General features: G+C 67.1%; 2 protein-coding genes across 4 annotated transcripts; both read left to right on the plus strand.

Moving 5' to 3' along the window:
- The first annotated feature begins 933 nt into the window (after positions 1-933).
- CARD9 (caspase recruitment domain family member 9) lies at positions 934-9,240 on the plus strand. 3 transcript variants are annotated; one of them, XM_042964591.1, is made up of 13 exons: positions 934-1,103; positions 2,134-2,349; positions 2,527-2,664; positions 3,028-3,332; positions 3,433-3,612; positions 4,027-4,170; positions 4,423-4,548; positions 6,138-6,329; positions 6,800-6,859; positions 7,057-7,102; positions 8,340-8,416; positions 8,804-8,880; positions 8,978-9,240. In XM_042964591.1, exons 2-13 carry the CDS (start codon positions 2,166-2,168, stop codon positions 9,075-9,077), a joined length of 1,629 nt encoding a protein of 542 aa, XP_042820525.1. In that variant the 5' UTR covers positions 934-1,103; positions 2,134-2,165; the 3' UTR covers positions 9,078-9,240. The 3 variants fall into 3 exon arrangements, with proteins under 3 accessions (XP_042820525.1, XP_042820527.1, XP_042820528.1); XM_042964593.1 differs by having other exon boundaries at positions 6,800-6,841; XM_042964594.1 differs by lacking the exon at positions 6,800-6,859.
- Positions 9,241-9,427: 187 nt separating this feature from the next.
- Positions 9,428-11,222, plus strand: DNLZ (DNL-type zinc finger). The gene is made up of 3 exons (XM_042964595.1): positions 9,428-9,655; positions 10,022-10,161; positions 10,970-11,222. Exons 1-3 carry the CDS (start codon positions 9,455-9,457, stop codon positions 11,136-11,138), a joined length of 510 nt encoding a protein of 169 aa, XP_042820529.1. The 5' UTR covers positions 9,428-9,454; the 3' UTR covers positions 11,139-11,222.
- Positions 11,223-14,435: the final 3,213 nt, after the last annotated feature.

Raw genomic sequence — 14,435 nt, forward strand, 5'->3', positions numbered from 1 at the left:
CCTCGTGTTACAAAGTAGGGGAACGGGACCCATTCCCCCGGGACCCAGGGCTGGCTGCTCCTGGAGGCCTCCCAGAGACCTGCAAGGAGAGGCCGGCTGCCTCGGTGCCCCACCCGCACCCAGCTCAGCAGCGTTGACTTGTGCCCGGACCCCTGAGGCTCGAGACAGGACAGGCAGGGAGCCGGTCGGGCGAGAGGCAGCTGCCTGGAGGAGGTGGGGCGGGAGCGCTGGTCAGGACCTGCCTTGCCCGTCCCACCTCTCCTTAGCTGTTGCCTCAACCCGGCAGCCGGCATCTCGGTTCAACCAGTACGGCTGCACCGGTGAGGCGTTGGCCTGGGGGTTCCCGGCACAGCTGAGGGGTGGAGGCCACGGAGGGCTGGTGGCCCTGGCCGCCGGCCCGGGCTCTGCTGGCTGGTCAATACCCCTCTGACACCGGCTTGTGGGGTCATGGGGCATGGCCTCGGGATCCCGGAAGCCTGCCGTCACAGTGCCACGTGTCGTGGCAGAAGTTGTGGAGTGGGAACACCCAGGAGGGGACTAGCTATAGCGCGGGCTGGCGGCCGTGTGGGGTAGGCAAGGTCCCCTCTTTGGACACTATGCTTCAGCCCTCCGGTGACCAAGGCGCGTGCTGGCCCAGCACCCGGCTGAGATCCCAGGAGTCGGGCCCAATGCCCTCGGGTCTCCACCTGCACCTGGCCAGCTGCCCGTGCTGGTTTCCAGCCGGCCCCTTCTGGAGAAGCCTCTGGAAGCTTGCATCCAGGCCCGATCAGCCCAGCTGGCGAACCAGCCTCCTCCAGCCTCAAGAGGGCCCTTGCCCACGCTTGGGTTTAGTGGTGCCAGGGCTGGGCCTCAGGCCCCAGCGGGACTTCCACTTCCCTGTGCCCCGCCTCCCGGGCCCTGCCAGGCGGGCGAATCAGAAGGCAGCCCCAGAGACCGGCTCCTTCGGGGAGGACCTGCTCGGGCTCCGTGGAGCTAACCAGCACCAGCAGGAAGTGCGAGGCTTTCCTCCCGGGCTGCCGACGGCACCTCCTCCTGTCCGTCGGATCAGGGTGGCCTGGGCTGGCCAGCGTCCCACTGCACGGGTGCCCCTCAAGGACCCTGAGGTAGGTGGGTCTGCCCCCCTTTCTGAAGGAGGCCGGGAAGATGCCCGGCTCTGCTCAGGGTTCCCGGGGCAGGGAGCAGGGTCCTGGGACAAGGACCCCAGAAGGGCACCAAGTGCCCTGTCCCCCTTCAGAGCCGCCCGGAACCTGTTTGCTCATCACAGGGGGGCTCGCAGCAGGGGGCCAGGTGTGGCACCTGTGGATTTTAGGCAGGAAAGGCAGGGAGCGCTCAATGTCACAAGGGCCATCCCAAGTCGCCGTCTGTTGCTGGCTGGATGGTGTGACTGAGGGCTGCGGGAAATCAGAGAAGCTCCTCCAAAGACCCTGCCTGTTGCCACCTGCGTCTGGGGGCGGGATTCCCACACTGGCTGAGGGCTGCCTGGCGGCAGGTCAGGGCCTCTCTGAACCCACCACCCAGAGGAGAGCACGACCACACGGCCGCCCCTGGTGTGGCCCAGGCCCGAAGGGAGTGGTTCCCGCCTGCCAATGGAAGGGAGCAGCGGTGGACGGTCCCAATGTGGATGGCCCCCTTGTCAGGCATGGCCAGGAGCGGGCCTCCGCCTCGGAGAGGAGCCCACAGGTGGCAGGTGCCCGGGACCTGGGAGCCTGCAGAGCGTGCCAGAGTGGCCTTGGGGCTGGCCCCTCTCCCGTGGGCGGTCCACACTCACCCTTCCCGTGCCCGCTGTTGCATCACCAGCCGGCCACCGGAAGGAGAGGAGGCGGTAGGGCTAGGCCTGAGCGGGCGCCGCGTCTGGGAAGGAGGAAGTCCCGCACAGCACGGCCTGGCCCCGCCGCCTCCCTCCCCACACCTGCCAGAGAGTCCCTGCCCGTGGGCGGGGGTCACAGAGGCCAGAGCAGGGCATGGGGGTTGTGGGCCACCACCAGCCCCCAGAGCACCTCCACGTCTCCCCCCACGATCGTCAGCACACTGTGGACAGAAAGCCCAGGAGCCGGGGGGGGGGGGGGCAGCCGTGCCCAGGGGAGGCCGGGAGCACCGCCCTGGGTGAGCTAGCATCCCGGACACGCCCTCCAGACAGCCGTCCAGAGCGCAGCCGAGCCACCGCCATGTCGGACTACGAGAACGAGGACGAGTGTTGGAGCGCCCTGGAGAGCTTCCGCGTGAAGCTCATCTCCGTCATCGACCCCTCACGCATCACGCCCTACCTGCGGCAGTGCAAGGTGCTGAACCCCGATGACGAGGAGCAGGTGCTCAGTGACCCCAACCTGGTCATCCGCAAGCGGAAAGTGGGTCAGTGCCGCCTCAGCCGGGAGCGCGCCCCTCCCCCGCACAACCCCCCCCCCCCCCAACGGCCCGTTTGCCCCGGGGGCTGTGGCACTTGCGGGCGAGCCGGGCCGGGTGGGCGGCAGGCGGGCCCCGATGGGACCCGGCCCACGGCAGCTCAGCGCCCAGGGCACGTGCTTTCAGGCGTGCTCCTGGACATCCTGCAGCGGACCGGCCACAAGGGCTACGTGGCCTTCCTCGAGAGCCTGGAGCTCTACTACCCGCAGCTGTACAAGAAGGTCACCGGCAAGGAGCCCACCCGCGTCTTCTCCATGATTATCGGTGAGGCCTGGGGCCCTCGCCGACAGGCCCGATGGCTCGTCTCCCGAGAGATGAACTGGGGACAGAAGGAAGCGTTGAGGGGCACATGGGAGTGCCGGCATCGGGGCTCTGTGCCGCTGCTTCTCACTCTGGTGGAGGAAAGACAGACCCGTGCTGACCCTGCCCGAGCCCAGTGCCTGCCTGCCTGGGGGCGAGTCAGGATCTCAGCCTGCTTCCTCGACAGGGAACACCAGCGCCTTGGGGTGGTGTGCGTCCCCGGAGGGGGCGGGGGTGGGGGGGTGGGGGGCGCTGGTCCTCAAGCCCCGGCGCCAGGAGGCGGTGCGGCGGAGGACCAGGCGGGCCCTCTGACGCCGCCGTCCGCAGACGCATCCGGGGAGTCGGGCCTGACGCAGCTGCTGATGAGCGAGGTGCTGAAGCTGCAGAGGAAGGCTCAGGACCTGACCCAGCTGCTGAGCTCCAAGGACGACCTCATCAAGGAGCTGCGGGTGAAGGACAGCCTGCTGCGCAAGCACCAGGAGCGCGTGCAGCGGCTCAAGGAGGAGCTGGAGGCGGGCAGCCGCGAGCTCAAGCGCTGCAAGGACGAGAACTACGAGCTGGCCATGCGCCTGGCCCGCCAGAGCGAGGAGAAGGGCGCTGCGCTCATGCGGACCCGCGACCTGCAGCTGGAGGTGCCCGGGCTCCCCGCGGCTGCGGAGCTGCGGGGCTGGGGCGGGGGTGGGGGGGCTGCCGGGCACCGTGCGGCCGGAGGGCTGACAGGGTCTCCCGCAGATCGAGCGGCTCAAGCACAGCCTCATGAAGGCGGAGGACGACTGCAGGGTGGAGCGCAGACACACGCTGAAGCTCCGCCACGCCATGGAGCAGCGGCCCAGCCAGGAGCTGCTGTGGGAGCTGCAGCAGGAGAAGGCCTTGCTGCAGGCGCGCGTGCAGGAGCTGGAGGCCGCCGCGCAGGTGTGGGCGGGGCAGGCGCGGGACTGGAGGCCAATGCGCGGGTGTGGGCGGGGCGGGCGCGGGACTGGAGGCCAATGCGCGGGTGTGGGCGGGGCGGGCGCGGGACTGGAGGCCAATGCGCGGGTGTGGGCGGGGCGGGCGCGGGACTGGAGGCCAATGCGCGGGTGTGGGCGGGGCGGGCGCGGGACTGGAGGCCCCCCTGCGGGTGTGGGTGAGACATACGCGGGACTAGGGGGCCCCGGGTGGGGGTGGCATGCGCGGGACCGGGGGCCCCTTGCGGGTGGGGGGGGTGCAAGCAGGAGCTGGGGGCCCCGGGTGGGGGGCGCCTGGCAGGACGCCGGTGCGGTGCGGAGAGTAGGGCCCCCCTGAAGCCCGGCCGCTTCCCTGCCGCTCTCTCCCCTTCGCCGCCCGCAGGAAGGAACGCCGGACAAGAGCAGCCCGTACATCCAGGTGCTGGAGGCGGACTGGAGGCAGGCGCTGCGGGAGCACCAGGAGAAAGCCAACACCATCCTGTCCCTGCGCAAGGATCTGCGACAGGGCGAGGCTCTGCGCGCCCGGGTACACAGCTGGGGCCGGCTGGGTGGGTGGGCTTGGGGGGCTGCCCCGTGCGCACTCAGCTGCACAGCCCCCCTACCTCACTCCTTCCCTGGGGCGGAGGCGCGGGGGCCTGGCCTCCTCTCCCCACACTGCCCCAGGCCAGTCTGGAAGCTGAGGGCCTGCAGGGACCCAGCTGGGCCTGACCCAGGGGCCGGGCAGGGGCGGCGGCGGGGGCGGGCGCGGGCGGTGGGGGCTAGCGGCTGGCTCCCGTAGTGCGTGGAGGAGAAGGAGGTGTTCGAGCTGCGGTGTCTGGCCCTACGGAAGGACTGCGAGATGTACAAGGACCGCATCGCGGCCGTCCTGCAGCAGATGGAAGAGGTCGCCTCCGAGAGGGACCAGGTAGGTGCCGCCTCCCACCTGCCAGGACGCCTGCGGGCGAGGGCGCGGCAAGGGTCGCTCCGGGTCGTGTGGCCTCCAGGGCAGGAGGTTTTAGGGGAGGGCAGTTGTCAGAGTGCTTTTTCTTCCTTTTTATTAAGTTTAGTTACTTATTTTGAGAGAGCACGAGTGGGGGAGGGACAGACAGGGAGAGAGAGAGTCCCAAGCAGGCTCCACACTGTCAGCACAGAGCCCCATGTGGGGCCTGAACCCACGAACTGTGAGATCACGACCTGAGCCAAAATCAAGAGTTGGATGCCTAACCGACTGAGCCCCCCAGGCGCCCCAATATCAGAGTGCTTTTAAATAACAAAACCCATATGTGCTCGTTGAGAGACGTGAATGATAGCGAGGTGACCCCCTCCCCCCACCGCCACCCCCGCCTGTTGCCGGGAACCCCATACCCCATAGCGGGTTGTACTTTCAGATTTTGTTTGGTGTACATAAAGTTTCGTTTTTATGTTAACAAGAACGCAAACTATTGTAATTGGCAAATGGGTTTTTAAATTAAAAAACCGTGGACACCTTGGCTGGCCGCACTCCTGGGAACAGGAGCTGCGCAAGTCCGTCTGGGGCTGCGTCCACTCACTGCTTCCCACCACTTTCCCATCACGTCACCTGGGTCTTTTCTAATCAGCTACACTCAAGTGCTCCGGTGACATTCTGGAGGGTAACCGGCCACCTCTATTGGGAGCCCCTAACTGTGCAGTTACACGTCTGAAGACGTTTCCCACAGGGAGGACGGTAACGCGGAGACAGCTCGGTGCCCCGGTGCTGGACACAGTGGGAAGCGGGGCAGCCCAGCTCACAGCGGGGCTGCTGGAGCAGGGCTCAGCAGGGGACAGCTCGTAGCCACCAGAGGCAGGCCGTCAGCCAGGGACGCTAGGGCCAGGCAGCCGAGGGGAGTGGGTAGGGCCGTCTCAGGTTGGTCCTAAGTGGGAAGCAGGCACAGACATGGCAGTTCTCGGTGATCCATCAAGTCCTGGCTGTTGGGGGCCAACCGTTCTAGGGGACGTGGTTTAGCTTCCTGGATTGTCGGAACGGACAGAAGACCGGTTGTGACTCCGGTAGGGCCCGCCCCCCGCGCCGGGCTGGTCACCGTGGGCGTCGGGCAGGCTGCCGGCTGCTGCTGCTGCGGGTGGGTCAGAGCTGTGTCCTCAGGTGCGGTCCGGCTGTCCCGCGTTTGTACGTGCGGCACGTCCCCCCAGAGGGACGGGCGCGATACGGCACGTTAACACAGTCGCTAACAACCACGTTCCGGACATCAAGCCACGCCAACCCAGTGAAGGCCGTGCAAGGGGCGGAAGCGTGTGCTGGATGCGCGCACGGGGAGGAGTCTCAGGGGGCACGGGGGCCGGCAGGGACTGCTCTGAGATGGAGGCTGCAGGTTTCAGCTTCGCCTTTTCTGAGCCCTCCGCTTCCCATCATGAGCCCCTATTACCTGCGCCAGCCCTCAAGCGCCACCCTAGGCCGGCCGAGAGGCGGGGGCGGGACTGGGGCCTCCAGGCACCCGGCCTCGCCATCCCCGCGCCTGCCCCCTGCCATCCCCGCAGGCCATCGCCACGCGGGAGGAGCTGCACACACAGCACTCTCGGAGCCTGCAGGAGAAGGACGCGCTGCGAAAGCAGGTCCGCGAGCTGGCCGAGAAGGCCGACGAGTTGCAGCTACAGCTGTTCCAGTGCGAGGGCCAGCGGCTGGCCCTGGAGGGCAGACTCAAGCGGCAGCAGCTGGAGACGCTCATCCTGGTGGGTCTCCTGGGGGCTGGGGACCTGCGTAGCGCCCGCTGGGCAGAGCTGCAGCCGCCGTAGGACAGCGGGCAGTGGCCCTCAGGGGCAAGTGTGTCTCCAGAGACCCCAGGCCCACAGGAAGGGCCGCCGGACAGCCCTGGCCCTTGCCCGGATACTTCTTATCTGCCGGTGATCGGGGCGCATCCCCGGCCTTCCCAAGCCCTCTCCGTCCTCTGCAAAGGGCCCTCCTCCTGGTGGGGTACAGGGTGTGGCACAGCTCAGGTTCTGGCAGGCCATTCTGGGTGGCACGAGGGGGAGGGAGAGATGTTCTGGGCAGGGGCCCGAGCCAGTCGTGGCCTGGAGAGGAGGACCTCCCCGGAGCACAGCAGCTGGCCTGGGGCCCCTCACCACGCCCCATGCTACCCCATGCCTGGGGGTGACTGCGTTTCCCCACGTCCTGCTGATGGCCTCCTCCTCTGTGACCACAGAGCTCTGACCTGGAGGACAGCTCACCCAGGAACTCCCAGGACGTGAGTGTAAACCTCAGGGTAGGCTCTGGGCCACAGCTTCTGCCAGACCACAGTCCCCTGTGGGAGCTGGGCCAGCCGCTCTTCTCCCAGGCGTTAGGGGGGCAGAGAGGCCTTCCTGCCCGGTTGCCAAAGAGCAGCACAGCAGGGGAGGTGGGCAGGGGAGGTGGGTCTCGGGAGGGTGGCCACCTAACTGGATGCCTGTCTCTCCCTGGAAGCTTTCGCTACCCCCGGACCTGGAGGCCACCCGGCTGTCAGACAAAGGTGAGGAGGGGAGCGGCCTCTCACGGACGAGTCTGGCCAAGGCCTACTCGTCGCCCTGACTTGGCACCAGCCCTGACCCTGGGCGCGCACGGCCCCATCCACTGATCCTTCACAACCTGACCTTACGGTTGGAGACATTGAGGCTCAGAGGCACGAGAAATCCTCCAGGCTCCCCAGCGAGCAGACGAGAGCCCGTGTGCAGGGCCCGTGCCCCATCTCCAATGTTGAGAGCGCGTCCCTCCATCGGAGCCCACTCTGGGTCCGGAAGGCAGAGTGTGGCCTTCTGCTCTCCCCCGGCGTCTTCCTGGGTAGGGGGCAGGGCAAGTCCAGTGTAGGAGATGCAAACAGCGGGGAAGGTGGGCCATCTCAGGGCCAGGCACAGGGGCAGCAGGGAGATGGCCTGGAGGAGTGAGGAGGGCTCAAGGGGTTCTCTCTGAACGTGGCTGTCAGAGGGGAGGTGGGGAGGGGCCACCTCAGGGGTGGTGCGGGAGGCCAGACAGACGTCCTCAGCATCGGGCCTCGCCACCGGTCTCCAAAGAAGGCAAAAGGGAAGCAGCCAGTGCAGAAGTGAGGGAGCTGGGAAGCCTGCTGCTGCCCGGAGACCTGAGCTACAGGCCACGGAGCCAGTCCCAACATGGGGGCAGGCGGTCAGGACCCAGCAGACACTGAGTGTTAGGGGGAGGTCTGGGAGCCCCAACCCAGGGGTGGCATGGCCCCTCGAAAGAGTCAGGACGGGCTTCAGGGTCAGAGGCCTGGCCTTCACAGGCTCTGGCCTCTTCCCCTGTGATGTTGCTGAGACTGGATGTCCAGTCTCCCATCACGGCCAGTTAGGGGAGCCAGCCCATCAGAGCACCTTCTGTTCGAGGGTCCTGAGCCCTGGGCCCGTGCAGGCCCGGACAAATTCTGAGGGGACCTGGCAGCCTGGAACGTTCTGTTTCCAACTGATGCAGTGCCCCGGCCCAACCCAGAGGAGCAGGGTTGGATGCTGGGGCACTGCCTGGTGGGCTTCCAGCAGCCTCTGCCTGCCTAGAGGGAGTCAGGAGTGGGGAGTGACATCTCTGAGCCCCAGTCCCCTCATCTACACAATGGGAGACCTCTAGGGGTCCGAGTGAGGACCCAGGAGATGATGCAGGACTGGCCCAGAAGCAGCGGGGGTGAGCAGGTGGCCGGGTGTTGACTATGCTAAGCGTGGTCCCAGCTGCTGGGTGGGACCCACAGGCCTAACTCTCCATTCCAGGTGGCCCCGCCAACAGGGACAGCCCACAGGAGCCCCCTGAGGCTCTGCAGGAGGAACCGCTTCCACTGATCCCCAACGTAAGGCTTCCTGGGGGGGGGGCAGGGGTCCCTGCAGCCCTAGGATGCCCCTGACACGGGCTTCCGTGTGACGGTGCCCAGGGAGGGTGACTGTTCAACCTGGATGCCTGGGGGTGGTTGCAAGGGTCTCTGCCCAGTGCGGTCTTGGGGTGCGCTGTTGGAAACAGGAAGCCTAGTCCTCCCTTCCCGGACGAAGCAGCCTGGTCGGGCCAGGGCGTGGCAGCCGCGGAAAGCCTGTCTCCCGTGCGGCTCTGGGTGGGAGCAGGCGGCCCCGCGCGCTGTCGTAGAAGGGACGCCGGCTTGGAGCCCGCGCCAGGCTGGCTCTGTGTCCCAGGGGCGGGGAGGGGGGGGGGTCCCCTGGGAGCCTGAGCCGCTCTCCTCCCCCAGAACGCCGGCCTGAGCGGCGGCGAGCCCCCGGAGAAGGAGCGGCGGCGCCTCAAGGAGAGCTTCGAGAACTACCGCAGGTGCGCCGCGCGGGCGGTGGGCGGCCCCAGGCGGGCTTCGGGAGAGCCGGCCGAGGAGGGGCGCTGCCGCCTTGCTGACACCCGCTCGCCCCTGCAGGAAGCGCGCCCTCAGGAAGCTGCAGCACGGCTCGAGGCAGGGGGAGGCGGACTGGGAGAACACCACGGGCAGCGACAACACCGACACGGAGGGCTCCTAGCCAGCCCGGCCTGCGAGGAGGACGCGGCGCCGAGCCCGAGGGGCGCAGGCACGCCGGCGCCCACGCACCGTGATTTGCACAGAGGTGCTCTGTCTGTGCGACGCAGATGCGTGCAGCAGTGTCAGAAATGCAGTTTCATAAATAAAGGACTGCCGTCCCAGCACCGCCGCCTCTGGTGGCTTCGCTCCCGCGTGTACCTCCCAGCCGCGCGTGCACCTCCCGCCTCCAGGGGGCAGTAGAGCACAGCCTGCCCGTCGGCGGACGGAAGCCGGAAAGGGCCGCTTCCGTCGCGTGCCCGCTTCCAAGATGGCGGCTGCGCGGCCTCAGCGAGGCGGGGCGAGGTGGGGCAAGGCGGGAGACCGAGGTCGGAGGGCGGGATGCTGCGGGCCGCGCTGGGGCGCGTTGGGCCGCTGCTAAGCCGCACGCGGCCCCGGGGGCCCGGCCTGAGGTGGCTGTGGGGACGCGGGGCAGGCCCAGGGGCCGCGGGGAGAAGGCGGGCCGGGGTCTGGGGCTGGCGGCGCTTGAGCTCGGCTCCGGGGCCCGGGTCCGCGCACTACCAGCTTGTCTACACTTGCAAGGTGAGCGCGCAACGGGTGCAAGGCTGGGTCTGCCTGGCGCGGCGGGATAGAGGTGCCCTGTGCCCGCGGCACGACAGCATGAGGGGGCAGGGCTATCCGGGGGGGCGGGTTCTTTCCTGGAGAGAGGTGAGGCTACATCCGGGGGCGGGCCTTTCCAGGAGAGGGGTGGGCCTGCGCGGAGGGGTGGAGTTATTTCCCAGAGGCGGGGCCTTTCCGGGATCGGGGTGGGCTGTCTCAGAAAGGGCCGGCCCTTCCGGAGAGGGCAGGCCCTGCCCAGGGATGGAGTTAATCCTCAGAGGGGGCGGGGTCTTCCTTGAGGGGCGGGGCCAAGTACTTGGACTCACCTGGGCTGCGGGTCTCCCCCAGGTCTGTGGGACTCGGTCCTCCAAGCGCATCTCCAAGCTGGCCTATCACCAGGGCGTGGTCATCGTGACCTGCCCCGGCTGCCAGAATCACCACATCATCGCCGACAACCTGGGCTGGTTCTCAGACCTGGATGGGAAGAGGTGAGGCTGCCTGGACAGGGGTGGGGGGACGGAGGCCTGTGTGCCAGGGCTGGCCTGGTGGGTCAAGAGCCCCGCCCCACCTTTCCCTGGGGCGCCCTTCCAGTCCACTTCCCCAGCCTTGTCAATGCAGGAGGAGACGTTAAGTTTAAGTTTCAGGTGAACAAGGAACTTCGGCATAAGTAAGTCCCCAGGAGAGACTTGTTTTTCTTTGCTAAACTTTTCCACCCTAGACCAGCCCACTTTGGTCCTGCTTCACTGCCTGACCTCTGCCCTCACCGGTGTGGCCTTTGGGGTCTGCAAGACCCAGTTACGTGTCAGGGCTCTGGGCCCCCGCTAAAGTGAGGGGTCAGACTAGGCGACTCTTGCAGCCGTGACTCCCTTTCATTCTGTGGCTCCTTCCTTCCCCTGCAAAGTTTTGTGCAGTGCCCGCTCCCGAGCAGGGTCCTAGCTCCTCTTCTGCCAGTGCTGGCTGGTCGGTCACACCAGACCTGGGGCGTGTGTGAGGCGGTGTGGACCCCTCCTGTGGAGAGCAGTGGGGGGCAGTGGTCAGGATCCTCCTGGCCGGTGGCCCCGGGCACTTCAGTTCGGCTTCTGAGCAAGTGTCCGTCCTACTTGTGAATGGGATGGTAACAGCACCTTCCTCTGGGGGCTCTGGAGGTCCCTCAGGTCAGCACGCAGGGCCCTTGATGGCACACCAGTGTGGGGACCCACATTCCTGGCTCGAGCCCGGCCTTGGGGTTCCCCTGAAGGACCAAGGTACGGGATGGGCTCTGGGCCTGGAGTGTCACGGTGCCTCCTCGTCTCTCAGGAATATCGAAGAAATCCTGGCGGCCAGAGGGGAGAAGGTGTGCCGAGTGGCTGGCGATGGGGCCCTGGAGCTGGTTTTAGAGGCTGCAGGGAACTCCAAATCCACCTCTGCTCCAGAAGCGAGTGAGGACCAGGATCCCACTCACCCTGGCAAGACGGAGCCTAGCTGACCGTGCCTCTGCCTTCAAGAAGATGCTTCAGCCCTGGGCCCTTCCGGACTTGCCTGTTTTCTGTCAATAAACAAACATCACTCAGACACGATGGGCCCTGGGGCCTTCTTGTTGTCCCTGGTTCCAGAGTCCGAAACGACTCCCAGGAGCCCTGCCAGGTGCTGCTGGCCGGGGCCTTCTGCAGCAGCAAGACCCTGGCCCTCCCCTGTCCCCCTGCACAGAGGACTCGGCTTCCAGCTGCGTCCGTGTGGGGAGCGGCCGGATGGGGAGCCTGAGCCCCTCCGGGCCGTGGCCGGGTGGCCCTGGGCAGGTCCCTTTGCCCCTCCGAACCTCTGCCTTCCCAGCAGAAGATGAAGACCCTAACGGTGATGCCCGGTCAGGTGAAAGGACAGGAAGACAAGGTTTGGGGCAGGTGTGGGGTGGCTCAGACTCGCGGCTCCGGCCTTGCTGGGTCTGGGGGAGGCCTAGAAGGGATGGCTGACCAGCCACTGGTCTTCCTGGGGAGGATCAGCACCCCCCCCCCGCCCCCCGTGGGTCCTGTCCCTCTGGCCAGACACAGGGCGGCTCTCCAGACCTTCCTTCCTCCCGTGCTACCTGCCATCCCCCTACACCTGGACAGCGCTCAGGAGCCAGCGCCGACCTCAGCCCTGACCCTTGGCTGCCGGCCAAACGAAGTCAGCAAATCAGGCCGCTCGCTGTGGCCACAGCTGAGCCCGGTGTCCGTGGGGGCGAGGGGGTGGGAGTGTCGGCTGCTGTCTGACGGGCGGGGCCGTGTGCCCCACGTTTGAGGTCGAAGCGTGTTTATTTCCAGAAGCGTGACCTTCACCACTAATCACCAGCCGCAGTCTCGCAGATCCTGGCAGGATCCGGGCTCCTGACTCTGCGCCCCCATCAGCGCCCGGAGCTTTGTCATTGTTCTGCGGGGCGTTGACAGTTTGTGCTTCGACTCGATTACCCCCTGTCTTTCCCCTGGCAGACAACCGTCTATTATTCCCCCTCAGTGCCTCCTGTGCCGTTTGTGGAGACTGCCGGCCTGGGTGCTCAGCCAGCCCCCCGGGCAGGGGAGGGGGGCTGCTCCCCGACGCGGGCACAGGAGGCAGGGCTGGGCCTGGGCCTAGCCGCTCACTGTCCCCAGAGGGTTGAGACCAAAGTTCGGCGGCGGGAGGGGGGATGGCGGGCAGGGACACTGCTGGACTGACAGTGCAGAGCCGGGCACAGGAGGGCGGCCCAGGCCAGTCCCTCCCTTCACAGATGGGGAAACTGAGACCTGTGGTCTGGACATGGGTATAGACCATACGTTCCACCTGCTGTATTCTAATGCTTGATGGCTGGGCCCTGCCGACCCTGGGGGCACTGCCCCTCCCAGGGTTAGTGCCTGGAGATGGGAAAAGACTCGCCCCTGAGTGCACCCCGTGGCCAGGTACCAGCCAACCAGGGGCGGCCCCCACTCCCAGAGCCACTCAAGCTTCCTGCGCTGTCGCTTCCTGTGGAAACCACAGCCCTTGGAGCCTTTAGCATGTGAGCCACTGAGAGACAGCATGGCACCCCGTGCTATTGGACCGCAGAGCCCGGTCAGGGCACCAGGGTTCCCGGAGCACCAGAACTACTGCTTCGGGGGGCTCTAGGGACAGCTCCCCGGGGCCCCTGCAGGTGCAGATCCTGATGGCACCCTGCAGCTCCGACCAGCTTTTGCCCTCCCGGTGCCCCCTCGCCCTCAAGGGTCTCCTGACCCCCCACTCCTGCCCCCGCTGTCAGGCCTCCTGTGGTCACGTGGGGGCCCCATGCCTAGCGGGTCACTGGGAGTTTGGTGAGCGAGGCCTCTCCCGAACCCAGCATCTCTCCGCCTGGGGACACAGCGCCTTATGACAGCCGTTGGGTGGGGGTGTCACCCCCAAGCCAGCTCCTCGGTTGCACCCCCACAGACCGCGGCCCGGCACGCATCCGCCGGCGGTGCCCGGGGTCCCGGGCGCCCCACGCCTCCCTTGCTCCGTGGCCCCAGCAGGTCCTGGGCGGGTGAGCCGCAGCCCTGCATCGGTGGGGACTCAGGACTGGAAAGGTGCCTGCGCTTCGTGTGACGTGGTCCACTTAGGACCGAGACGGCCCCTCCCAGAGCAGAGGACGGCGGGGGTCAACCTGTCGCCAAGTGGCTGGCCGCCACTGGCTGGTCACCCCGCCGTGGGCTTGCTTCCCCAGGTAAGGTCGGCCACCTGGGCCCTCCCAAAGGACCAGCGTCCCCGCACCCTTACACTAACCCTGACGCGACAGCATTCACTTGGCAGACTTTATTTTTTTGGGAAAAACAAAAAACCATGTACCTCTTGGGTTGGAAAGGACCCACTGACAACAGGGCAAACACGTGTGAGCAGTAAATATGCTTGTACATTCAAGTATGTGGGGGCCCGAGGGGGGCCCGTGTTCTGGCATCTGGCCCCCCCACACCCCGGGCTCCCACCCACACCTTTCAGAGCATCAGAGCCCAGGGCCCCCAGGCCGTACTGCCGGGTGGGGGTCCGGCCGCCTCCCCCGCCAGGAGGGCCTCTGAGAAAGATGGAGGGAGCCCAGCTGGGGCACTGCCTGAGGAGGACGTGGCCACCTCACGCCCTGGGGGCCGCGGGGCTGGGCGGGGGGTGGGGGTGGCTCTCCAGAAGGGCTGGTGGCGGGCCAAGGCAGGGGCCTTTCCTGCGCAATCCCATGGGTGGGCTTGGCTGTGTGGGGGCTGGACCCTCCCCATAGAAGGCAGTGATGTCACCTTCCCAGCTTGGGGCGCAGCGAGGGCTGGGTGCCCAGGGTTGGGCCGAGCTGAACCCCCCCAGCTTTCGCCGCCGGCCCCCGGGCCTGCCGCGGTCCCTGTCCTGGGCCTCTGTCCTGTCCTGCTCTGTCCCCGGGCCTCGGAGCTTGGAGTTGAGGGGTGTAGCCTGTCCCCACCCATCCACTGCCCCTGCCTGTTCAAGACTGGGTGCCGGCTGGGGGTGGGGGGCTGAAATGCCAGGACCTGGTGGCTCTGTGTGGGGGCACCTGGCCTGCCTCCGCTGCTGTGTCAGGTTCCAGGCTGAGACCACCTCGCACCTTCTCTAGGTGGAGAAGGGAGGTGGGAGGGCCGAAGGGCTGGGAGGGACCCCTCCCTGTGGGAGAGAGGCTGGGACTGGGGCAAACAGGTTCCATCATCCCAGGACCACCTCTGGGAGGACGGAAATGTCCGTGTCATTGGTAAGCCCCACAGAAAAGCCGTCAGAGGGGCCTTTGGGGACTTAAGGGAGGCAACACATCTTCACATTTGCCAGGCAGGAGGGAGCTGGG

Source organism: Panthera tigris, chromosome D4 (genome assembly GCF_018350195.1).
Source record: "Panthera tigris isolate Pti1 chromosome D4, P.tigris_Pti1_mat1.1, whole genome shotgun sequence".
Classification (NCBI taxonomy): Eukaryota; Metazoa; Chordata; class Mammalia; order Carnivora; family Felidae; genus Panthera; species Panthera tigris.

Coding starts and splice junctions, on each gene's coding strand:
- CARD9 (XM_042964591.1), top strand. CDS start 2,166: ATGTCGGACTACGAGAACGAGGACGAGTGTTGGAGCGCCCTGGAGAGC. Junction 3,613..4,026: donor AGCTGGAGGCCGCCGCGCAG/GTGTGGGCGGGG, acceptor CGCCGCCCGCAG/GAAGGAACGCCGGACAAGAG. Junction 4,549..6,137: donor TCGCCTCCGAGAGGGACCAG/GTAGGTGCCGCC, acceptor CCATCCCCGCAG/GCCATCGCCACGCGGGAGGA.
- DNLZ (XM_042964595.1), top strand. CDS start 9,455: ATGCTGCGGGCCGCGCTGGGGCGCGTTGGGCCGCTGCTAAGCCGCACG. Junction 9,656..10,021: donor AGCTTGTCTACACTTGCAAG/GTGAGCGCGCAA, acceptor GGTCTCCCCCAG/GTCTGTGGGACTCGGTCCTC. Junction 10,162..10,969: donor TCAGACCTGGATGGGAAGAG/GTGAGGCTGCCT, acceptor CTCGTCTCTCAG/GAATATCGAAGAAATCCTGG.